Raw genomic sequence first — 27,185 nt, forward strand, 5'->3', positions numbered from 1 at the left:
ACGCTCTCTTGCACACACTTACACACTTTGCAAACGCACACGCAAACATCATAGCTAAACACACTAAAATGTTGCACTGCAGCAACACAAACCATTTGCTCACACACGAGCCATAGGACTCTTAATCCTGAAAGCAGCACTAGGGCAAAGTGCACAACTACTAAGTCATTGAGGTTAGAGACAGAATCTGCTTGTGATGGTCCACCTGTGGATTACTGGGGGAGAAGAATGAGATGCACTGGAAACTATGAGCATACCATGCTGCCTGGTTTTCTCTCTGGTTCTCACATAAATGCATAAGCACCCTTTCCCTTGCTCTTCTTTATCTCTCATACATTTACAAATATTTCTTTTTCACTGTCACTCTTTGTGTTACACACATGTATTAGCTCCAAGCACATCACCCTCCCTCAACAGACCTCTTTCCACACGTCTGCGTTCAAAGGCATCCTGAGTCTATGGGGGGCTTCGATATAAAACCCCCAAAACAGGAATTATCCTTTATGACTCTGCATTCTTCATTTTATGCTTTTTCAGCTTGCAGCCTTACAAAAAAAAGCTTCATGACTGTTCTGTGTTGTATTGCAATTAACTACCCCACACACTGGCACAAAGCAGGGTGGGGTAGCGCGGTAAAACTTTACTACAGCTGAAAAACGTAAGGTGGGGAGAGACAGACTTGTCCATCTCTGGTTTTTCTCACTGTGTCGTTTTTATCACCTATGGGCCCTGGTAGGCTCACTTTAGGCTGCTGGGGTGTGTATTGGTCTAATATCACGCAGTTACCTATACAGCCACAGAGCGCACACACAGCATGCGGTACAAACCAGCATATGAGCACTTCATAGAAAGGCAACTTTAAACCTCTGAAACAACTGAGGCTCTTTAGTCGAGTGAAATTCATAAGCAATGGGAAAAGGAGCCGGGTTCTATTACACTCTCTTCTGTCAGAGTTGGGTAACGCTGTGGTTATTGTGGTGCCATCAATGTTCCCGGCTAATGGTTACACGAGCCCACTGAAGAAGCCCATTGTGTAGAAGATCATTAAAATATCTGGAGCTGATATAAACCCTGGCAAGGAGTACATTAACTCTGAAATTAGTAGAAAAGTGCAACAATAGCAATAGAAACTCACTGTGAAGAAATGGATGCAGGGTTTCTACAGTGATGGTCGTCATGCCCATATTCCCTCTTCATCATCCTGTTAGAAAAACATGGAAAAAGATCATCATCATCCATCCGTTTGACCATCAGTAATTTGTGTCTCCAAAAACTGCATGTGTGTGGCAGAAAATGGCTTCCTTTTAGACGAAACCATTTACTGTACAAACCCTAGCCCAGTGGTTATGTCTTTACCAGTAGAGTCTCTTTGCCTAATCGAATGGCCCTCCTAACCCCCTGTGGCTTTTAATCAAAACAATCCTGGTCATGCTCCTCATTCAGAAAGGCTGTGTGTGATATCATAAAATGCTTTCCTCAGTGTGACTGTTAGGAACCAATAACTAAACACACAAGGGGTTTCCTTGGGGCTGAAATTGTGCAGACAAGAGCCCTGCTAACAGGAAGGCTAATTCACTTAGACACTAACATTACAATGGTTAGCATGACCTGGCAGCTCACAATAGGCAAGATCTTGCCTGCATAATGCTAAACTAGGCTACAGCAAAGTAGAGTCTATGCTACACAAGAGCAAAAAGGAAAAAAAAAAAACACACACAAGGGCCTTGGCTGCGGTCCACAGTGGATTTGGTTGGACTGAGTGGTTGTGACAAGCTCAGTAAACTCAGTAGGCTACACCTAAGCAGCTAAGCTATAGATATAATGGCCTTTCAATGGAACATGCTAGATGCTAAATGCTAACATGCAGTGAATGGCTGTGACAGGCCCTGTAAACAGAGCCAGGCCTATAACCACTCATTCTGCCAGGTTAAACACACATACACACACACACAAACAGGCCAAATACCATGTGCTACTTCTCATAAACCTGAAGCAGGCAGCATGTTAAGGCTTAGAAAAAAACTCAGCAACAACCCAAAAGAAAAGGTTGTATAATTCTGTCTCTGATAAACACTTTATGGCTGTTTTCTATTTCCTTCCGAGGCCGCTGCCAAGTATCTGGCAGTGGTGCTGGCATGGCTAAATGAGAACAACATGAACACAACATGCCCGTCAAACTGCACGCGCTCCATGCTGAGACGCAGACCTGGGGTGGATCCACTTCCTGTACTTGTCTCCTCTGATTACATTTCACCTGTCCTCTGACGGAGTCCATCATAGATTATGTAGAGAACAGGGAGCATAGTTAGAGGATTGGGATGGACCCACTAACTGTTGCAATAAGCTTTGAATGACATGCGGTTTGGCTCCCTGGAAAACCTTGAAGTGTGTTTGTGTGTCCACTATTACAGTGTATGCATTTGTGCTTACGTGTCTTAAATGTGCCAGTTGGGTGTGCAAGCTTTGTGTATGTGTTTGAGCAAATGCAAATGCACCCCAAAAAAAAAGCATGTGTGGTCACTGTTATGTTATTCATGGCACTAGCTGTATCTTGGAAAGGCATTGTGGTCTCTAGGGTGAGCGTGCAGACCCTCTTCATCATCATTATCATTATCATCATCAATCATCCTTCGAGTGGCGTTCCTGGACCAGGCAATGCACTGAACCACTGGCCTGGCCGCACTTGGATGTTACATTTGAAATGGGAAAGATGGAGGGAGAGAAAATGGAAAGAAAGAATGAAAGAGACAGAGAGAGGGAGAATGTGAGTGGGAAGAAAATTCACCAGGAAGAAAAGCGATAATGAAGAAGTAAAAGGCAAAACAGCAGAGACGTGATTAAAAGAAAGGAGCAGCAATTGCACCATTAAAAATGTGGATACAATAAGAGAGAGACAGAACAAAGTGTTCAAGAAAAAACAAATAGAGTAATTAATCACATTTGGAAGAGGGGGATTAAAGGAGTCCTGTGTTTAGAGGGAAAACAGTCTCACCTCAGGGACTTTAGTGACATCCAGACTGTGTGACCTGACATCCCCAATCAGCAGCGTGCACACACACATGCAAAAAAACACACACGCACATATTGGAGGCCTTACCCTGACCTCTGCTGAACTTCCCCATGAGGTCAAAGATCACATACGAGAAAAAGCCATGAGGTGATTGGCTGACCTCTGTCAACAGGCTTTGTTGTTTTTTTGAAGCATGTGTGCTTGACAAAAGAGGAAGATCGACAGAAAAACAACTTGCCTAAATAATAATCAGATTGACTGAGGCTTGTGGTCAGAAGAGGGTGATAGCATCTTGTTAAACATCTTTCATTTGTTCTGATGTAATGTGTCAGCAGGCTTGGCTAAATCTATGCAATTTACAAATTTTCACGTTATCGAACATATATTTAAAAGGATTAGTGTGTATGATTTGTTATAGTAAAACAGTGCTGGTGAGCGTAGTGGCATCTAGTGGTGGTGATTGCAGATTGCTACAAGCTGAAATTTTTTCTGTATGCCAAGTGTGAACTCCTGGTTCAGATTTCTTCAATGGTCATTGTTCAGGAGGTTTATACTGGGAGATGAATCATCCAAAGAGGTCTTTTTCTCCCCAAAACAAACAGACCCAGTGATTAAAACTGTTAGAACCACTGAATAAGGCGGTTAATGGTTACATATCAGTATTTCTCCCATGCTTTTGGCTTGATGTGGATGGGCTGCTAGCCCAGCACCCATTAATATGTGCTCACCCTATTTCTCAACTAACTTAAAATCCGGACGTTCAGGAGGTTTTTACTGAAACCTGAACAACAATCCCCCTAAATCCTACACACTGGACCTTTAATGTATTCATAATGCTGTTCTTTAAAAACAAACAAAAACTGACTTCTATTTTTCCCAAAATGTTGCATACAAAGTGTGAGCCATCACAGTTCCCTTTTATAGGCATAAAATTCAGCTTTAATAATAAGAAAAATTCAGCCAATCAGCCCAGATTTATGAGTTATTTTACCATTCACTACATTTTTGACAAGATTTCCCAGCAACCCTAATAATACTCTCTTTGTGAGGCTTTTTCGGTCCAACTTGAAAAATTGAAATATCACTTGGAGAGAGCTACTGTTTCAAACACTATAAACACTGTTACAGTAAAACAGTGCTGGTGAGCGTATTGGATAAAAGGTATTTATATGTGCAAAGTAGAGTAATGTGTGATACTAAAAATGATCCTCTGCAGCTCACTGTTTAATATAAAGCCTTCCATGCCTGCAAAGTATTCTGTGATCCAATAGAACAATAAAGAGACTTGATGGCTTGATAACATCATTTTGGCAAGTTAGATGAAAAACATAACGTAACCTAATTACTAGAATTTAAAAGTGATCCTTGTGGGATTACAGGATTGCTTCTAGGTTTCAGCTATGTTCCATGCATTTGATTCTCTATTTTAAACCCCGATATACTACAGCTATGCTGCAAAAATCTTCAAAATAGAGGTAGATTCATTCTGTAGTTTAAAAGGATGCAAATGCTCACATAAATATACTCTACTGTGTGAGAATCAGAGTGAAAAGGGAGTATATGGATGTCAATCAACCCTAGACCCTAAAACTATTTTGGGAATCAAAAATGGTCTTTCCACAGGCATAAATGGCTAAAAAAAATGAAAACCAGCTATCCTGTCATCTCACATATTGCCAAGGCATGTGTGGGGTGATGTGTGTATATGACCGTGTGCTTGTATGCATGTGTGTATGCTGGAGAGGTACTACATACAGGGGAACCCCAGTGCATATTTAACTCCAATTTACGCAGCAGTTTCAGAAACCTTTTTAAAATCTGAAACATGAAATAGTTCATATGAGATGAACAGAAGTGGGAGAGTACACTCAGGTGGAAATCCCCAGGTATTCGTCTTGAATCCCCAAACATAAACACACACTTCATCTTAGTTTGGAATCCCCCAATCACAACCTCTTGACAACAATAGAGCTGTGATGAGTTTATATTGCATTCAAATTACTAAGCTTTTATCAGCTGTTGGAAAGACAGTGAAATCATCTCTGTCTTCCTTTGAAGATCACTTTCCCCCCTTAGCAATATCATCTTGGTACATAGTATCAACAAAGACTAAGGTGTGTACCTCTATGTGCATGTATGCACGCACAGGCATGCACACACCTAGTGTATGAACACTTGGATGCATGCACGCAAACACTCAAACACTTTGTGCTGATAACAACAACAGTTTGTTCTTCTTCTTCTGCTCTCTTCAATCAGACACATTAATGTTGTCCTCAGGGTAGTCTGGAGATGATACTCAGACAGAGAGAAGGAGCTCGTATGAGAGATGAATGATATATAAACTAATCTTGCACACAAATCCCATCGATCAAAAACTCTCATCTGGCAGCTTTCTCCTTCAGGCCCCTTATCTAAATGATATGAATAACTGACTTGGCAGGAAGTACTGGGCTTGAGATGGAAGAGGCAGTGGCAAGGAGAGAGGGGAAATTTTATGCTGTCGAGGCCAACCACAACTGACTGGTGGTGGAGATGACATATATGAAACTTTAAAAATAAGATGAAAGCCCGCAACATGTCAGCTTGTGTAAACAAGTCCAAACTTGCTGGTGGTGGTGAGTGTGTGTCTGTGTTTTTTGTGCATGCATACTGACCTGGTCCATCGGGGGTCGGTGGTTGGCATGGGGGGGCCCTCTTGGCAGGCTCCGGTGATGCAAGTTTGCTGGATGCAAGTGGTGAGAATGGTGTGGGTGATGTTGGGGGTGGATGTGATCTTCCTCATAGTTGTCTGCTATCAGCTTCATTCTGCTTTGCGTCTGTCAAATAAAAAGGAGATAAACAAGAAAATTTATAACGCATAATTATAACACGAGTACACACTAGGCCATTCATTTCCCCGACACTGCTTATTTGTTTCTTTAAAATGTTCTCGGGGTCTTACAATGATTAGGCTGAGAGATTCTTGGATGGGGGGAAACCATGTTGAAAGCCATCAAAGATGATAAAAACTGTGCCGCTAACAACACTTGACAGGTCATAAATTGAGTGAGTCGGAGAGTCTGATGAAAGTACTGTAAATCTGTCAGATGTCATCCATATTGCAGATTATCATTTAATTGGATTAGACGAATCCTAGTAAGAACAGTTAGAGTGTTTCATGTAGCCTAAGGCCACAGGCGTCCTGGCCCGAGTGAAGCAACCTCATTTTACATGTAATTGATTAAAATTTCGCTGAAATATGTATCTTTCTGCATGCCTGTAAAGACTATGTGTCCTTTGTTTGTGTCTGTGCATCTCTGTGTATTTGTGTGAGTGTTTGTGGAAGAGGCTGTCATCCTGCCAACATCACTGCTTTGGAGAGAGATAACAGCCTGGGCTGACTAACGTTAACAATCAGGCCTAACTCCATTGAGGCCAGCTGTTGGGGAGATAGACATAGACAGAGTGGGTGCAGATATATTGACAGGCTCAGCTTTATTCCCTTAACTGCAGATACTTCCCCCGAGGGCGGACATGACTGCAGACCAGGAGGTGGGATTGCGTATGAGATGAAGATGATTTGCAGGAAAGACATGCACACATCTCTCATCCAAAATGTTGTGGCTTTTCTTGTTTAAATGAGAGACAGCCATGGCAGGAAGAGACAAAAACGCATGAGTCAGCTGGGGAGATAGGGAGGGAGATGGTGTTACAATAGTCAGCGGCCCGGGGACATCGCTGCTGAGATAAGGAGCTGAGGCCTAATGACTGAGGAAACAAGCCAGTCGGGATCACAGGAGAGGATGTGGATGGTATTAAAGAGGTTAGCAATTAGTTTAAATTGGAGAAGAGCTGCTTAGATAAGGTGAGAACACTGACACTGTTGTGAGAGCAAAAGAGAGAGATAAAGATGAAAAGTGAGGGATGGAGAAGGGCTCAGACAGATACCAGACCAGTGGTTAGTGCAGTTAAAGGGTAGGTTGCAGTGTACAGCCCTCTGTGACCTCAGGTGTTGACACTAGCAGGTGTGACTGGGTGGGGCTCAGTGCAACAGTAACAGAGCTGACACCTGTCATTAAGGCCAGGACAATAACTGTCATATCACATGCAGCTGAGGTAACCACTGTGCTGCTACATGGTAAAAGCTGTAGGTGCTTCCACACAGACTCTATCCAAGTCCTTAAATACAAGATTCAAGATTCTATTTTGTCATTTCACTGCATATCCACAAACACAGAATGAAAAGAAATGCCGTTCCTCACCAGCTCAGTGCAGTGCATTTGAGTTCTGTGCAAATTAAGAAGTCACTAATAAATATACTAAAAACAACATAAATATACTAAAAGCAACCTCAGTGCAATAAAAACAAACAATATCAAATCCCAAAACAAACAGACATTTCAGACAAAAAGTGCACAAGTGTTCCATATCAGCCCATTGAGGGTGGTGAAGGTCTTTAATGATGGAGGTGGCTCTGCTAATGCAGTGCTGTTGGTAGACCTCCATTAGGAAGGGGAGAGGGGCACCAATGATTCTGCTGGCTGTCTTTACTATCCTGTTCAGCTGCTGTTGTTCAGAGGCCTTGCAGCTCCCAAACCAGGAAGTGAGGCAGTAAGTCAGGATGCTTTCGATGGTGCCCCTGAAGGTGGTGAGGAGTGGGTAGACCAGGTTCCTGGGGTGGTGAAGCCACTGCTGGGCTTTTTTGATGATTGCTGTGGTGTTGGTGGTGATGGTCAGGTCGTCAGCTAAGTGAACTCCCAGGAACTTCACATTGCTGACCCTCTCCACAGCAGCACCATCAATGTTTAGTGGCGTGTGATGTTGTTTTTCAGCCCTCCTGAAGTCAGCCACCATCTTTTTTGCCTTGTCCACACCAAGCAAGAGATTGTGGGATCTGCACCATGCTGTAAGCTGTTCCACCTCCATCCTGTAACCAGATTAGTCATTGTCACTGATGAAACCCACCACTGTGGTGTCATCAGCAAATTTAATGATGTGGTTGTAGCTGAGCCTGGCAGTGCAGTCGTGGTTGAGCAGGCAGAACAGCATGGGGCTCAGGACGCAGCCTTGGGGGTGAGCGATGGTTCTGGATGTGCAGCTGACCAGCCTGACTGTCTGCTGACGCTGTGTCAGGAGGTTGAGGACCCAGTTGCAGGTGCCAGTGTCCACCTCCAATAGCCTCAGCTTTTCCATCAGTTGTTGTGGGATGACTGTATTAAATGCTGAGTTGAAGTCCAGAAGGGGGTCCAGCTTTGCAGGGAGACAGGACTTAATGTGCTGCATGACCAGCCGCTCATAGCATTTCATTAATATCGGCATGAGAGCCATAGGGTGGGAGTCATTTAGGCAGGCTGGGTTTGGCTTCTTTGGGACAGGAAGGATGGTGGCATCTTTGAGACAGGTAGGCACAACTGCCTAGCTGAGCAAGATGTTAAAAATGTCTGCAAAGACATCTTTCAGTTGCTCTGCACAGTCCTTTAAAACACGTCCAGGGATGTTGTCTGGCCTGGCAGCTTTGCGTGGGTTAATGCTAGCCAAGGACTTTTTCACTCTCACTGTGGACAGTTGGAGCACCTGGTCACTGGATGATGGAGGGAGCATATGTTCCTGAGTGGTGTTGTTAGCCTTAAAACGTGAGATCATCGTGGCATATCCGCAGACTGAAATCCCTGCCACAAATGACGTGAGTCCTTGTCATTTGTGAAGTGGCTGTATAGTTTTTGGGTATACAGCAGCTTTGCCTCCCTGATCCCCCGAGACAGATTTTTCCAGTTATCTCCAGCTCTAAATGCACCATTATGGCTCTTAGCAGTGAACAGATTTCCCCAGTTAGCCACAGTTTGTGATTGGCCTCATGCCTCTTGATTGTTTTGGCCACTGTCACATCATCTATGCATTTGTTAATGTAGCCAACGACAGACTCTGTATATTCCTGTTGGTCAGTGACACTGTCATGTGTTGCTGCCTCTCTGAAGATGTCCCACTGTGTGATTTCAAAACAGTCTTGTAGTGCTGAAGTAGCTTCCTGTGGCCACGTTTTTACGACTCTGACCACTGGCCTGTCCTGTTGTACCCTGGATCTGTATGCTGGTGTAAGCATAACAGTTGAAAACGGAGACACAGCAGTTCCTCTCGTTGCATTGGGAAGCATTTTTTCGGCCTCTGTTTTCGCTGTGCAGGAAGCAGTATGGTGCCCACTTCCTATTCACAAACTCTTACCATTACAGCCAAATGGGGCATTAAAAAACCTTTCTGAAAATATTTTAGGTGAGAAATAAGCACTGTAGTAACATAATCTATATATTCTTTCAGTACTGAGTAACTTTACAGTTTGACTGGATGTCAGTTTAAGTTTAAGAGAGAGGCGGGACACTCTCTTGATCAGCCATATACTCTTTGTGATCAGGGCAGCGGCAGTATGGGTGGTGGGCAAAACGAAAATGCAGAAGTACCCGAAGAGCAGGCAAAATGCCGACAAATGATTGTCATTTGTCATATGTAGGCACTGGTTTGATGGAGGAAGTTTTACCACAATTCATCTAGACATAATACCCCCATTGTTTTGATACAGATCTGGTTGAAAATCAGTCTTGTTAAGTGGTGTCAGCATTGTTAAAAGTATCCTTTTAAAAATGTTGCTTAATTCTCAAAAATAGCTAATGTGTGTTTTGTCCTAGCAGCTAATCTAATAATAACCATATTACTTGTACCTGTTTGTCTAATCACGAACATATTTGGTAGGATAAGAAGCCAAAAGTCCTTGAATGTGTTTCAGTGTGTGTGTGTGTGAGAGAGAGAGAGAGAGAGTGTGTGCACGTAGTTAATATTTAATGACCTGAGACAAAAACACAAATGAACAAAGTGATGAATTGCTCCTGGAAGAATCTGACTGTGCGGTCAGGACAGCCCACATGTGGCCATCCACTTTATTCAAGCACACACATGCAAAAACACACACATCCATTCTCTTCATTCAGACATATTTCTGTGCGCGAAGAAGGTGTGCACATATCAAATGTCAGTGTGGTGGAATATGTGTGTCTTAATTAGTGTTAATTAGGGGCTTTGCAGAGTAAACAGCTAAGTAATGGCCTCCAGGCCTGCTTGTAGTTCAGGCGGTCTGGAACAGACACAGGTGGCAGTTCGGGAAGAGAGGAGAGAAGAGGAGAAGAGAGGAGAGTTCTTCATTGACATCTCTAACCATAACAGATTTGGCCTGCATGATGTGTGTGTGCAGCAAGTGGTCTTTGCCTGTGTATCAAAGTGCAGCTGCTGGTGTAAACATGGCAGTGGTGATCCCGCTGCTGTGCTCACAGCTGCATCCCAAAACCTCAAGCCCAGCCCTCTGTAAATCACAAGCCTGTCCTGATTAGAGCTGAGCTGTATTAACACATACGGACACAGGAGGCTGACAAAAAATGCCTTAAACACACAGGCAGCTGCGGAAAGGCTGCACAATTTTTACAACACTTATACATTCTCCTTTAATCAAGTCTCTGTGTGTGTTTGCATGTGTGCAACCTCACCATGCTATCCCAGTAAAATGGAGGAACGCAGAGACCCTGCTGTAAGCAGGCAGATCGTTTTACATAAGCCATTCTAAGTGGCGCACCTCTGAGAACACAAAATCCATCTTTTCAGCGTAGCCAGAGGGTGGATGCTCAAGTGTGTCCAAAAAAGACGGGAAAAAAGATAGAGAAAGTCACAGAAAATGGCACACCTCAGCGGATTCCAAATCCATCTTTTCTCAGCTTCAAAGCACCGGTGACGTTCAGCCATCCATCACTAGGATGGGACCACTCAGAGAATTCCCACATGGGGCCGCATTTGTTCTGACTCTCTCTTCAGGAAGTCTAAACACTACACTCTTCGTGTGTGTGTCTGTATCTTTGTATATGTGTGTTTGTCTGTGCTGAAGAAGGGCCATGCCTCAAAGGGACACAAACTGTCTGAGAAAGGAAAGTTTATCTTGGGCCGCCGGCTTTATGCACACACACACACAAGATCTTCCAAAGGAGGGATGTGGGGAGGTCAGACAGGGCACTCCTATCTGTAATCTATCTGCTGTCTACAGATCAGCTTTCTCCTATGAGACTCTGAGTCCCATAATTCTTTGGCATTTCCTAGTCAGTTTCCTTCCGCCATTGACTGTGGAGGACCGAAGGAAGGGGACCTATCCTGATATTTGTGTCAATGGGTCAGGAGACAGAGAGCCGGTGTGTGTCATGTTGAACAACATAACCTCCAGAGAGCTCATTCTGTCGAGTGGAAGGAATGCAAGTAGTGCAAAGACTCCCTAAAGGAACGACTTACCTTACAACCCCTGTACCATTAATATATGACATGGTCCCGGCATTAGGTGGCCATAGCACTGCCTGGTACATAGTTGCACTTAGCAGTAGCATTTACATGGACGTATATGCATGTGTGCTTGAAGACTCCTTGAGAAATCTGGATTGTGTGTATGAGAATGAGCAGACAAAGAAAGCTGATCTACTTTACAGGGTTCCCACATTTTTTTTATAGACAAAACCTCAAACTTTTCCATAACTTTTCAAGGACCATAATAAAATTTCCATTTTTAAAAAGCATGCACTTCACTGTCAGCAGCACCTGCTGGCCTGGTTATAATACTTTTCTATACAGAGAGTCTCACTTCCCATAACAAACGCTGCCACACTACGTCGCATATATACATAACCTATCTTAAAGGGGAAGGCTTAGTCAGTATTAGTCATGGAAAATGAGAATTGTGTGAGTTTGCCTTTCATATCAAGCAGAAAATAAATTGTTTGAGTTAGTTTGCCTTCTTGACATGGCGCAGCCTTTAATGCAACTATGGCACATTACAATGTCGAATTTGTAATAATATATTATGCTACTCTAAGTCGATGCACATTAGAGCTACATCATGTCTATAGCCAACTTACAGAGTACATTTTCCATTCTGTTAAACTACATGGAATGTCATGCCTTGAAGATTGCTGTAACAATTAATTTTATTACACACAACAAAATTCCATGACTTTTCAGAACTTTCAATGATTTTTACTAATTCCATGATTTTTCCAGGCCTGGAAAATTAGACTGTAAAATTCCATGATTTTTCCAGGTTTTCCATGACTTTGGGAACCCTGATTTTATGTGCCCCCATCCCTCTTTTCTCACAACCTTCCCTTTCTTCTCTTCTCCCCTCGTCTGCTCCGGGCCCGCAGGCCACACCGTTGCAATTAGAGCTCATCACATCATCAGGTGGACTGTAACTGCTGGTTACCCAACGGGAAAACATGACGCATCCAATGGCGATAAACAGATAATGGGCTTTCCTTGAAATTCCTTGAATGGAATTGCACCCCCTAGGGACTGTTTAGCATTTACGAGACATGAACAAACATGGGTCCGCACTAAAACACACACCCAGCCACTGCATCTGTTGACTTTTAAATGCACTATGTTTCCCAGCAGCCCCTGTGACTCAGGAGACCATATATGTGGACTCCCTGCTGTTGGCTCATTATCGTTAGCATTGACGTTCGCTCAGTCACTGATGTGGTCTGACCAGACCTTAATGACCCACATACCTTCATCAGCCTCAGGTTATATTGAAAGCCAGGGCAATATGAAATAGGTTTGTGTGTGTGTGTGTGTGTGTGTGTGTGTGTGTGTGTGTGTGTGTGTGTGTGTATGTGTCTTTTGTCTGTTTGACCGGAAGATGTGAGACACAAAAGTCCGCCAGTGACTCATCAATGATACCAGCCTATGTCTGTGCCTTGAGTGCAACTAATGACTCTGATTGCAACATGATTGTTAAGAGAAAAGCTTTCCTCATGTGTTTATGCCCCTGGATTTGGAATCACAGCTCCTGCTTGAATGGCTTGGCTTATGATGAGTGAATGCAGTAAGTGTGGTTTGAGGCGGGGGAGTCTACTCTGTTAACTACCAGGAATTATTAACCTCTATCTGTTCCTGGTTATAAAGTTCAAAAGTCTGCCCATGAGGCTGTTTAAGTGCAGGCAAGGCTTCATAATCTGCAGCAGGTTTGAATTTGTAGTCCTGCTTTGATTCACGTGTCCTAAACGGTGACCGCAAGGCCAGGCTCCATTTGATTCATGTGCAGGCCAGTCAACCTCCGGAGACCAGGATTGCTGTAAATTTAATTCATCATTTATATGCATGTATAAAGATCTTGGTGGTCCCGTGTGGTGGATGTACCTGCTGTTTGAGCTGGTGCATGAGCCTGTCTTTCTCCCTCTTCAGAGCCATGACTTCCTCCTGGGCTTTTTTCCTTTTGGAGGAAGATAACTCCAGCAGAGCAATGTTAGCATCCTTCTCACTGATGGCTGCCAGCAAAGCCTGCTGCCTGAAGAGATGAGAGCGAGAGATGTGGAAAGAAAGGTGCAAAATGTAAGAAGGAATGTCATCAGAAATAATAATTGACAATACTTTAAATATGGATGTTGCTGCAGAGAAGTTACAAATTCTAAAACATGGATGTTTCACATACTGCATCCTTAACCAAACAGCAGAGAAAATCAATACAATCAGCAGATTCAAGGAGACCCAAGATAAGTGTCACTATTCAGTATGCGACCAAATGTCTCGCCTTCTTTTTTAAGTTATGAGGCTGAATGATGGCCAGAAGTGTTTTTGCACAACACTATGATGTCGCAGTGAAGGTGAACTTTGACCTTTTGCATATAAAATTGCATCACTTCATCATTTTATCCTATTAAACTTTTGTATTCAATTTGTCATAAGCAGCATTATAATTCTTGAATTATGGCCGAAAACATGTTTTTTGAGTTCACAGTGACTTTTGACCTTTGACAACCTGATTCTAATCAGTTCACCCTTGAGTCCAAATGGATGTTTGTGCCAAATCTGAAGAAATTCCCTCAAAGCTTACTTGAGGTATCGTGCATCAGAGTAAGATTAATGTGACGTCCCAATGACAATGACCTTTAAAATCAAATCAGCTCACTGTCGAGTCCAAGTGCACGTTTGTGCCAAATTTGAAGAAATTCCCTCAAAATATTCTTGGTATATCAGATTAACAAGAATAAAATGGATGAAGTAACAGTGACCTTGACCTTTGACCACTAAAATTAAATCAGTTCATCACTGAGTTCAAGTTGACATTTGTGTCAAATCTGAGGCAATTCCCTCAAGGCCTTCATGAGATATTACATTCACAAGAATGGGACGGACAGACGTACAATCCAAAAACATAATGCCTCTGGCTTTATCTGTGGCCTACAGAGGAATAAAAAGTTAAAATTAAATTATGTCAAAAAACAGACAGGTGGACAGCACATAGACAGATACACAGTACCCACATCTGCAGCTGTGGGCTCTTGTACGTATGCAGATATCACAGTAAACTTAGTCATTCCAGAGCTCCTTAAACTCAGACAGAGATTCCACAGAAAAGAGGCAGACATCTTTGAAGTGGTCTGCTAAGTGCTGCATTAGTGGTACCTCAGCGTGACTCATAGACATGTAATAGTGTAATAGAGTCTAATAGATGAGACTGAGGAGGATATGACATCTTCCCTCTGCCACTGCTGGTTACCACATTGTGTTTGTGTCTGCCACTGTGTGCACGAATGGGGGTGGCAACAAATGACTGTCTACAGGTGCAGAGAAAACATACCACAAAGCGTCATCATACACGCACAATCAGACGTACAAATGTACACCCACAGGGACTCAAGGGATGCTTTGCGTAACCCTGTGCGAGAAGTTTTTGGATGATGACTGTCTTCGTCATCAAGCAGGATGTTGTAAATCAAGTGTTGTGATAAGCAAACGGTCTATCCACCCACTCTTGTAAATACAAGCAGAAGCACAAACATATTCCCATAGATAGCCAGACACATACACACCTCCCGTGCTACGGCTTTTGACCAAATGCACACTGTAAAAACATGAAAAAGAACAGGAGACCATGGGTGAAAAAAGAGAACACACATTCATGTGTACAGCAGACTGAAACTCAATGTATGTATGGTTCTTTGTCTCTACAGTTAGCCTCAGTTCATCTGACTGACCATTGCAAGACTCTCAATCTGTATACCTAACTAGTGTGTAGGCACTAAAGGTTTTTTAAGTTGTATAAACATAACGTGGCTGAACTCCAGACTCTTAAATCGCATTTGAAATTAGGAGGGCATTAAACCGGCATGGTAAGGTAATGTTTGGGTTTGTGTGAGGTGAGGGGCAGAGGAAGAGGAGGGAGGGAGGGATTCAAAATACACTTTGGACTCAATTAAAAATTGACCTGCATTGGAGTGTTTTTATTCCATGATTTAAGTCCCTGTAGAAATAACTCAATTGCGAAAATAAACATGCTCAGCTTAGAATAAAGTCCTGCTGGCCTGGGACTCCACATTTGGTGTTTTCAGTACAATTATCTGCACGCTGCATCTGGATTCTCCCATTCAAGACCATTAATAGGCCTCTGTGTGTTTGTGTGTGCTTGTGTGTTGTGCATGTATTTGCGCGTGCACGCATGTGGGTTCTGACATGGATCGGAGCAGCTAATCACACCATTAATCACACAGCAGGACTGAAGTGACACTTTTCGTCTCCCCACACCTCCACTGTTATTCCTTTTAATGCTCACTGTAATGGGAATGCACACACAGACGCAGACCTACACTGGACTTTTAGCACAGCAAGCGCTTTAGACCGCAGGACTATTCTGCCTAACCTGGCTATTAACAATGCAAAAAAAAAAGGCAAAAAAAAAAAAAAATCCCATCAAGAAATCCATAAATCAAACAACTGTGCGACTGATTTTTAAATCTCTTTTTATACAATTCCATTTTATATCCATGGCCGAACAAACCCAGTGAAGGATTTTGTATTTCAAAGCATGGCACAGTGGCGATCTGACTTCCATTCCTTTATCTTTGGCTGTGTCAAATAGAGAGAAGAGGTGATGCACAGAGACATATATGGGCAAGGAATGCTGCACAACGTGTCATAAACAGTGTGTCAGATTAACAGCTTGAGGCTACTTGCACAATAGCCAACTATATAGCACATCTACAGAGCCGCATCCCAACAGTCTCATAGTCACACTTTTCCTCATCTCCTGTAGCATTAACTGAATGCAAACCCAGCTTAAGATTTTTTTTCTACTTTGGTCAGTATGTGACTGTTAACACACACAAAACAACTGCACATTAAGCTGAAAAGCATACCCTTAAGACTGGGAAAACATTTATAGAATACTTTGACAATCTAAGTGAGTGATGCATTAAGTGCAGGGCCAACTTAGTGAAAGAAAAGAGTGCGGTGAAAGGTTAGGGGGCATTAACCCCCATCCCAGTTTTAAAGGGGAGGTTTATCTAATCTGTGAACTGATCTGAAAAAGCCAAACAGACATTTATCTCTTGATGACCACCACTGGGTCACTCTTTAAAGGACTGTTACACTCCCATTAATCAAGTTGCCTCTACTGAATTAACTGATGAAAGACATGGTTTTGGTGTTTGATTACTTATGAAAAAAGACTTGATGATGTGATACTTTGCTGATTCCGGAAAAACAAAAGTGACCTTGACCTTTGAACACAAAATTCTAATCAGCTTATCATTGAGTCCAAGTGAATGCTTATGTCATATTTGAATAAAATCCCTCAAGGTGTTCTTGAGATTTTGTATTCACAAGAATGAGATGAATGCAAGGTCACTGTGACCTTTGACCACCAAAATCTAATCAGTCCATCCTTGAGTCTACTTGAATGTTATTACCAAATTTGAAGAAATTCCCTTAAAACTTTCTTGAGATATTGCATTCACAAGAATGGGCCGGACATACGGATGTATGGCAACCTGTAAACATAATGCCTCAGGCTATTAGCGCAGAGTCATAATAAAACCCACAAAAAATGTTTGTGTATTTTCACTTTATTGGTCTCTCTTTGATAAACAGATTTCCACAACAAAGAGCAAATCCTGAATCTGATGTGACACACTCATAAGAGGACACCACATGAAAAAAAAAGTAAGAGACACCTCAAATAAGACTTTGTTCTTGCATGAGGCCCATTGTCTATGGCATTTCAGCAATTTTAGACCTCAAATCAAAAGGAATTACTTTATATTGTCATTTTATGACCAGAACATGTGCTGTTCACATGTTCACATCACACCTGTATTCCCAAGAACAAGTACAGACTGCCTGCCTGAAAACTACTGATTAACCTAGAGACAGTTCTGAGCCCAACTAAATTAAATCCCCAAAAAACCAAAGTGTCTGTTATGCTTCAGTGCAAGCTAAATCACTTCCAGGCTCTGAATTAACAAAGCCGATTACAGAGCTGTCTCCGTGTGGGTGCTCTCTGAGTGGTACAGCAGGGTTCTGCTGAGTGATGTCTTCCTAAAACAATAAAAAAGGGGGCATTATTATGATTAGCCAGCCTGTAAACTTTGTCTCCCACATCCTCAATCTCTGTGTGTGTGTGTGTGTGTGTGTGTGTGTGCATGCGTGTGTGTGTGCGCGCACTGATTAGTATTACTTACAGTCTTTGAACCTGAATCACACTGGAGCATTTAATCACATCTAATTTGAGTGTATATTTGGCCTCAGTTGTAGGACACACTTACACACACTTGCAATATACATGACTCTAGCAGACAGGATTCATCCATCAGACACATACCCCACCCCCCACCCACCCACACACACTCACACACACACATACACACACACACACACACAAACACACACACACACACCAGCAGACAAATGCTTGTAGTGTATCTGCCTGCTGATCTTGAGTGGGTGAACCCTCTCTTTTTCCTCCCCTCTTGTCTCACTCCCTGCTTAAGTTAGACTTGGCGTGTCCTGGAAAAACAAAGGATTATCTTCATTTCCTCCCGATTGAAAGGGCGACAATGAAATGGTTTTTCATGACAAACTTGTGATTAGTCTTCATAAAAGTCAGACCCCATGCCCTAAGAAGTCATGAGGCACTTCAATAAAAAGACAAATAAATCCCCTAGCTGGATCTCCAGTGTAAAATACCAGGCATTTTATTTTTTTAATATTCTATGAGATAACAGTATTTGAGCTGACAAGGTAAATATGACGCTAACAAAACAATTGCATTTATATATATCTAACATTCCTTATATTTACTTTTAGTATTATAGAGAGAGCATGCAAAGCCCTGCAGAGAGGCACAGACTGACATCTTATTTATAAGGGGTGAAATTCTCAGCTCGACTACAACATATGATTCCAATTGAACCTTCATGGTCCCTTGGACATATTGAGACATTTGGATCTACAGAGGTGGGAGATGGATGGCTAAAGTACATGACCATGCGATGAGAGGTGAGAGGGAAAGGAGGGGGGGCGAGGTCAGCAGAGACGATATGGAAAGAAAAACTGGAATGCAAAAAGTGGAACAAGAGAGGGGTAGGTGACATGAGGCAGAAGGAGATAATTCAGGACAAAGGAATGAAAAATGAGGAGAGAGGATTTTGATGAAGATGTCTTTGAGGTGGGGCTGCTGTCGAAGGACTGTGATGTCACAGGGCAGATGGGACAATGGCAGGTCAGACATATTTCTGTGTGACGAGGGGTTAAGACGGGGTCAAGAGTGAGCATAAACACACGTGTACATTTGTACGAAACTAATTCAAAGAAAGCGGATGTATACTGTGGCTGGGAAGGAGGAGAAAAAGCTTGGCAGAACCGCTGAAAAAAAGGAAAGAGATGGCAAAAGATGAAGGCAATAGAAAAGAGGAAAGTATGTGCTTGACAAAAGTGACTGCCACCTGTGCTGCATGTGAGAAAAGAGGGAAGGAGAGAAGGAAAAGAAGAAAGAAGCAAAGGTAAAGATTTAAGAGTCCCAGCCCACCCTAAATCAGCTCAGCGCACTCCATGTTGTTATTCCTAGGCGTCATGGTTGAGGGATATGTGTTTATAATTTGTGTTATGACTTACTTGAAATTATGAGTGCGGAGAGTCAGTGGGACAGAAACAGATGCGTCCGTGTGATGCCCGAGGGAGCCATCAATACTGTCTGCCCCTTAAGTGCAGTGTGTGCATGTGTGCGTGCATTTGCCTGTCTGTGCACACATTTGCACTTTCATGTCCTCATGTGCATGTGTGATGTATTTTGTTAGCGAGAACATGGGGAGCCCACTAATATCTGTTCCCAGAACATCCATTAGGAGGTCCTCTGGTTTGTGATCATGCCCTTCCACCACTTAACTGTCCGGCTCTGCAGAAACATTCCACGTGCATTTTATAGTTGTTCCTTGATTGTGAGTGTGTGAAGGTGCGGCACAAGGCCGGGGGCCCCCCGACTAAGCAGTACTAGAGGCCTGTGGTGAGAGCAAGCAGAGGACATGAGAATGGGGCATGGTTGAGTGACACTATTATTTATGGACTTGGAGCACTGTGTTATTTACAACTGAGGAGGCAGGGAAAATATCTATTTCCAACAAAACGCACACGCTCTGGCTTCATTTGTTAAGCTTACTGCAAAGCCAGTTAAGATGGTAAATCTGTGTTTCAACTCTAAAATCTGGGGCAAATGTATTTTTGTGAGGTCCAAGTTTTAGCTACCTTAGGCAGGATTAGCTCCATGCTAATTTCATTTAAGCCTTTATTGATCTTAATCAATAAGATGGGTTTTAACTGTACCCATTGCAATTAAAACTTGCTTGTCTGTCTGGTTTGAATATTCTTGTCAACTCCAATATTCCCCTGCCTTTACATTACATGCTAATCCTGAGCTTCCAGCATGAATGCTAAACTTTACATGCTAACCTTGAGCTGTGCTTCCCAAGAAAAATCCATGACAGCAGATGGTTCTCCCAGAACTGGGCCAGGTTGTGTGTGTTTTCACTTCACTAATAAAATATACAACCCACTTACTCCGCTCACCCCCACTCCCACACTAGTGCTCCAACCAGTGGGGGTGGGGGGTGAGGATGTGGGGGGCTGGTCTAATTGAAAGAGTATGTATCAGTTTTACAGCAACAAGAGGGGAAAATACGAGGGGACAAAAATCAACAAATCTGCCAAAACTAGCCAAATGTTTAGAGTGGGAGCAGGGACGAGGAGAGATGGTTGACTGCTCCCAGAGATGAGCAGGACCAGACGGCCACCGCTGCATTCCAGCCAGAAAGAGGGAGAGACAGATAGAAAGACCCAGACACAGGAACACAGAGGGAGACCAGGTGGCTCTGTGTGTGTGTGTGTGTGTGTGTGTGTGTGTGTGTGTGTGTGTGTGAGAGAGAGAGAGAGAATGCAGACAAACGAGATGAAGGCATTATAAGTTTTCCTCAAACCTAAGACTTGACAAGGCAAAGACAATATCCAAAATATATAGATAAGTAATAATAGTAAAAATATAAGATAAATTTAATGTTTTGATGGAACAGTTCAATATTTTGGACAATAAAATCATTTGTTTTCTTTCCAAAAGTTCTTTCCAAGATCATGATTAATCTCACAGTTCAGGGTATTCTCTAAAATGTTGAACTATTCCTTTATTAACCCCTGAAACCTGGATCAATCTCAGTCTTGTGGGTTGCATAGATTATTATTTGAATCTTTGAAACGTGAGGAAAATTGTTTTTTTTTTTAAAACCATAGGGAAAAAGGCAATGACCAAATGGGCGAGAAATGTCCCACAAATTGCAAAAGAAGTTAGTAAAAAGTGACAAGAAAATCAATTCCAAAATGTTTTATAAAAGAATGGAGGATATTTAAAAAATATCATAGAAAGAAAAAGAATCTCGAAAACTATATTTATAATTGTAATCATTTATTTTAAAAATTATCTTACAGAAAAAATGTCATAAATAAATGAAACTATTTCACCTTTAGGTCATTTTTGTGTTTGTGCTTATTTTCAGGTGATTTTCTTGTAACTTTTTAACTCATTCTTTGCTCATTTTTGGGCCCTGTATCATGAAGTAGCTTGTTGCCTTTTCCCAGTGTTTTTGAAAGAAATCAAACTAATTTGCTCATGTTTAAAAGGGTTAAACACAGGCTTGGGCTGCAGACAGTCTGACAGAAGGACTGGTGGCAGTTAGTGTCCTCTCTCATTGCCTGCTCCATTGCATCACCTTCTGAGGATCAGCTAGGGGTCGGGTGGATTCCTGTTGTTGTAAAAACAGGATAGATAAATAAACAAGGCCCAGTGGGATGTCAGTGATGATCATGATGTCAGCGGCAGCTCTTTCCTATTTTGGGTGACCTTGGGTGTCTCCATGTGTGCCCGTGTTTGCTTGAGTGTGTGTTTTGGCGGATTTTTTTTCATATGCAGCCTCGGCCTTTCACATCAATGACAAACACAATCCATATCAGATAGGTCAAAGCCGCTGTCGATCACTAGAGCTGTCTGGCACAAGGCCCGCCTACATGGCTTAAACCAATAAGGTGAGTTGTGGCCAGGAACCTCCTGGGATCCCACCAATTGCAGAGCAGGGGTTTCCATTCTCTTAAAGTTTGTTTTCTGACTTTATTGTTGCTCAGCTGACTGACAGTGTCTCCCAGAGGCACGAGAAACAAGACAGCAGGCTGTACTGTACCACACACATGTAGCACTCCCCTGCCTCACAGTCAGAGGCAAGTACAGGCACAGGCACACGCACACACACACGCAAACAAATTCAGCAGCTGGGTTGTTTAAAGTTCCCTGTCATCTGAGAGAGAGGTAAGGGTCACAGAATGAGTAACACTGCCTCAGTCACACTACTGTAAGAACACACACACACACAAAGGAGAGAGGGAGGAACATACACACATGTGCAGCGTGTTAAGAAAGAGCACTAAGGCTTCAGTATAAACATTGATGAGTTATGCCTCCCCTCCCCCATGCCCCCAATTTTTTTCAAACATCAAAAGATGAAACTACATAATTTGTGGCACAGGAGAGGGTGTTTCATTGAGGTCAGATTAGATGACAAATAGAGTCAACATTCATGCACATATGCCAAAGGTGGGACAAAGTCATTGTTTTACAAGTCACCAGTAAGTCTCAAGCCCTTGCACTCAAGTTCCTAAGAGAAGTCCCAAGTTCAAACTTTAGGTTTTCTGTCCTAAACACGTTATAATGCTACCTTAACCAAGTATAATGCCATTTTAACAATTAAATAATAATACACAAAATTTACAAAAATAATTTTCATTTGTAAAAGTGTGTATTTGTTAAAAAAAAAGTTGTGTTGTCTACTTCAGAAGTAGACAACACAACTTTCAACAAACTTTCAACAAACAAAAAGTAGTACTTCTGTAATATCAGCCCAGATGTTTTGCATGTTTTCATTTGTTTTTTGTCTAGTACCGCACAGTTTTTGTACTCAAATTGAAATTATCTTTGGTAGTGATTTTCACAAGTGTTAAATTACATAATGTTAGTTTTTCACGGTTCTTGCTGCAACTTGACTGGCTGCTGTCAGATTGGGTCAAATAAAGTGAATCTTTAGAAATAATTGTTGACTTGCTGGGAGTGAGTAGTTAGTAGTAATGTTAGCTGTTTCAGGAAATTAAGGTAAATTTATTGATTCTTGGCTTCTGAAATAACATACTTTTTAATCTATTGCTTTGGGGAAAAGGTATCAAGTTTTTTTCAAGTCAATATATTATATATTATATATTTCTTTTTACTTCTCCACCCTTCTTAAAGCCTGAGTATTTAATCTAAAGTGAAAAAAACAAACCCGCACATCAAATAAGTTCAATTAATCAATTATTGTAAGTTTATTCCTATCTACATAATGTATGGATTTTTCTGTATTCAAATTCAAATTCAAATCAGCTTTATTAGCATGAATTTTTTTTTGTTACATTGTTGCCAAGGCAAATGATTATTATTTTTATTAGAGCATTATTATTATTTATGTTTACAAGTATGTAACCTCTGGATAAGGTGAAGGCGCTGTTTGTGCGCATGGTGCCCAGTGGAGAGAAGGCAGCTGACAGCAGATACCGTCATTGACCTCAGCCTCAGCTCAGCATTACCACAGCCTCAGTGTCGTGGATGAATGGAACCTGCAAACGCCTCACTTAAATGATACAGGACACTATACTCTATGCACTTTGCCACTAAAATTCAAACTCATCATTATTGTTGATAAGTTTGAATAATCTTTTAAGCACATAACACACTTAAAAGTGATAAAAGTTAAGATTCTGCATTACTTTTTCACTTCAGTTTTCTATGTGGCCCCTGGCCCGCTCTCTGGTTCTCCACTCACAAGCTCCACTCACTTGTAAGAGCAACTTCCGGGTTACAACAAATCACACATATTAAATATCCAAATCAAGTTCAGCCCGTGGCCTGTTTTTTTCATGTCCTATTATTGATCTGATCATAAAATCAAAAGTATGAAAAACAAACCGTTATTTGCTTTTTGGTATCCAATTTATTAATGAATAGTGAAATGACAAATTGTTTATTCATTTTCCAATTTGGGATTTCAAACTGAATATCAAAAGAATGAATGATAGACGGATTAAGCATGATTCATTCTCTCTGTCTTTTCCTTTTTTCTGCAATGCAGTGAGAGGAGCTACACTAAAGACTATGCTCTCAGCTGTCAGTAATGTAAACTGAAAACAGCAGGAGGACGCCTTCTGCGTTGCATCATTTGAAATAGGGGTCCTCTGCATTGTCTTGCATGTTCCACTGTGTTAAAATAACCTTCTGTCAAACACAGTTCATCACAGGCTCAGAGGAAGGCCACCTCAGTGTGCTGCCTTTTTCTCTCTCCATTCTCATTCCATTACTCCCTCTTTCCTCCCTTTCTTTTGCTAATCAAAGAGAGGAGCCACTCATCCCAGGGGAGAATGCCATCACCTCCGCCTTGGACTTGGACCTCTCTATTATTCGCCTTCTCTCTCCCTCTATCATTCTCTATTTGGCTCCGCCATGCCCTTTACTCACTCCGGAGTGGGGCTAAATATTAAGTTCAAGGAGGTTATGCAAACACGTTGAAACAGCCATCCTTGGCCTAAGTATTACCCTGAACCCTTCAATTACCCGCCTTGCTTTCCTCTCTCCCCATTCCTCTTGCCTTTTCCTGTCCTCTGTACGGGTTCTCTCACTCCGGTCATCTAACTGCAGCCTGGAAATACAGCGCACACTCATGACGTGGGGCCAAAAAGCCTTAAAATATCAGGGGCAGAGAGTACAACATGGTGGCGCGCTATTACACATGCACACACACAAGCGTGCACCCAAAATACACAAGTGCACACAAACAGATGAAAGACGGGTCCAGAAAACAGTGGGAGCAAGTACCCCTGGTGTATTTTCTCTGTGTTCCAAATGTAGGGCCTGGCGGTGGACCACAGCTGAACCACAGCCGACATGCGGTGGAATGGGAGGCCACCACACTCACTTCCCTTAAAGGAGCCATAGACACACACACACAGGCGATCACAGAATAACACACACACACTCAGACACACATATACACACATGTTCAACAATTTCCTGGATAGCACTGTCATGACGATGGGAGTCCATGTTTAAAAAGTGGTTTGAGGTAAAGGGACAGATCTGTATGGGCTGTTTCCCACAATGCTTTGCCAGACAATTACACAACCCAATTAATGTGGTTACTACAGCACAGCTAGGACTTTACTTTGTGAGAGCCAAGGGTGCGTGTGAGCGCGCGTGAGAGAGACGATATGTGCACGCTCTTTTGGCCTATGTTTCTCTTAGAATTATAGCTTTCCTTGGAGCTTGGACCGGTCGATTTCCCGTCAGTGTGTAAAGGACACACAAGGTCATACTAACATTCACCCCACACTCCATCAGCCAATCCCAGTTATTTCCAATCACAGCCACATGAGCTTAAGTATTATAAAAGCTGCATAACCTGAGAACTACAATACCCACAATGTGTTTTGTGTCTTCCCAACAGAGAGTTCCATTTCTCTCACATAATGAAACCTGAACCAGAACCAAATGTTGGAAGAAACATTTTTAAGGAATTTGAAAATGTTTCTTAATTATATAGCGGTAAAACATGTTTGTTTTTTTTCAGTTACTGTAACATATATCCAAAATAACAACTTGCATATAAAAATATGTATTAGATATTCTGTGATCAGGGGCGTAGTCATCATTTCAGAAGTGAGGGGGAGAGATTGTTCAGGAATAAGCCTTTTATTGAGTGATTTATCATCCTCTCACATTCAATCGCGCCTCTCCTTAGTGGCTAAAGAACCAAAAAACCACAAACAGCCACAGTATGGCACCCGGAGACCAACTCAAGTTCTTTAAAATTATCAAAATCATATACTATCAAAATCAAAAGTTTGAGCTGCCAAGCTCTGGTTTAGTTGACACAGAATGACCCTCAAGCATCTACAATTTCCCTGTAATAAATTATAACTTAACTTTCACCATTAGCTATAATCTCTCCTCACCTGTGAAGCCTCTCCCCAACTGCCAGTGCTGCAGCCCGGTCTCTGTCCTGACTGTTGCATGCTGCCCTCTCCCTGCTCTGTATATTGCAATAATACAGATAAAAAATAAGAAGAATAGTAACTGTGAAACAGCTGTGAAAATGAATCTCAAAGTCAGTTTTATGTTACAGTTTCTCTGCCAATTATAATCTCTCCTCACCTGTGAAGTCCCTGCATGACCATCAGTGTTGCCTTCTGGTCCACCTTCTCCTCCCTGCTCTTTCTATTGTAGCATTAAAGATTAAATCAAAATAAGTGCAAAGCAACAGTGAGCATTAAGTCTGCGCAGAAATTAAGGAGTCGGTCTCTTCCTAGCATGAAGCTAACTAGCCAGCCATAGGTAACAATAACGTTAGCATTCTTGTTCACAGAGCTATATTGGCATCTAATTAATTTGACATCATTTAGCTAACGTTATCAACAGGCAACAGCATTACTCAACTTACACGGTTTGCTCTGAGAAGGAGTGCAAGGTTTTCTGCCTGTTGCTGGTTGGTTTGCTGCACATTGTTTGTGGTACTTTCGCGAAAACCTGCCGGCGCACGTCTCAACTGTGTCACGTGATCACAGGACGGCGCTGTACGGCGTCTATTCATGGTGCGTTTCAAGAGCGCTCGGAAAAACGAGGTACGACCACGGATGTATTATAAGGAAGTCGGGTATGACATGTTACAAATGAATTGAACGGCTGTAAAAAAAAAAAAAGTGCGGGGGACATGTTCCACAAGCACCCCGTGTCCAATACACGCCTGTCTATAATACACCCTTTCACAGACTCAGATGTAAACAGTGGGGGAAGATCGATTTGGTGTTTATTCCCATTTACTGTGTTGTCAACCAAAATGGGATTTTTTTTTATTTAAACCAGTATGAATATTACTTGTATGTATGACACTCACTATAAGGCATCCGGCCTACAGACAAAATACCTCTTTATCCTCTTGAATAAATATCCACAACTTGGATTAATTTTTATGAAAAACTGTCTTAATTATTTTGATCAGTTGGCCCTAACAGACTCAATGAATACCAAATATCGAGTAATGGATACATGTTTGGACTTTATGACAGGTTCAGAGGTCGGGAGTCAGCACTATTTTCATCACTACAGAATATCATGTCAGAATATCTGAATTAATTATACTTTAGTGCTCATTGTTTCTGTAAAATGAAAAGAGCAATTAAATTGTGGAGAATCTAACCAAGCTAATGATGTATAGCATATCCATACTGACAAAAGTTTAAACATTTATATTTGCATACACCATCTAAGCAGCTTACTAAAATTAGCTCCAGCAGGTAGCTGATAGCCTTTAGGGCTTTTAGAGGTTTTATACATCCAAAGATGTTCTATAAAAATGAACTGTTTGTGTATATGAAATAGTCTGATGAAAGCCTGTAAACTTTTGTTTTGATCAGAGGCGCCTGTGTGACATTTCTAGAGATTCTTATCAGTGAAAGAAATAATATCACAATGTAAAAATACATTACTTGTAAAAGTCCTGAATTTGAATTTGAATTAATTTAGTATTATGTACTAAAGTATCAAAGATGAAAGTTCTTGTGCAGAGTGGCCCAGTATTACATTATTATGTTATGAATTTTATTTTCTTGGCTGTATATTTTTAAGTGATGCATTGCTGTATAGGCAGCATTTTAATATTGTTGTTTGAGGTGGAGCTAATTCTAATGAATTCCTTTTGGATGGGTTAATATATGACAAAGCATCTGCATGATC

At 41.9% G+C, this 27,185-nt stretch overlaps 1 protein-coding gene across 1 annotated transcript in view; it reads right to left on the bottom strand.

The window, feature by feature from the left end:
• The window catches only part of LOC121946446 (ERC protein 2-like), a gene marked incomplete at its 5' end in the record, with an annotated part of 186,922 nt that overhangs the window by 43,300 nt on the left and 116,437 nt on the right, over positions 1-27,185 (bottom strand). The window contains 3 exons of the mRNA XM_042491008.1: positions 1,136-1,201; positions 5,668-5,829; positions 13,205-13,352. Coding sequence (XP_042346942.1) covers positions 1,175-1,201; positions 5,668-5,829; positions 13,205-13,352 — 337 coding nt within the window. The remainder of the gene's footprint in view (positions 1-1,135; positions 1,202-5,667; positions 5,830-13,204; positions 13,353-27,185) is intronic.

This window comes from Plectropomus leopardus, chromosome 8 (assembly GCF_008729295.1).
Source record: "Plectropomus leopardus isolate mb chromosome 8, YSFRI_Pleo_2.0, whole genome shotgun sequence".
In the NCBI taxonomy this organism is placed as follows: Eukaryota; Metazoa; Chordata; class Actinopteri; order Perciformes; family Serranidae; genus Plectropomus; species Plectropomus leopardus.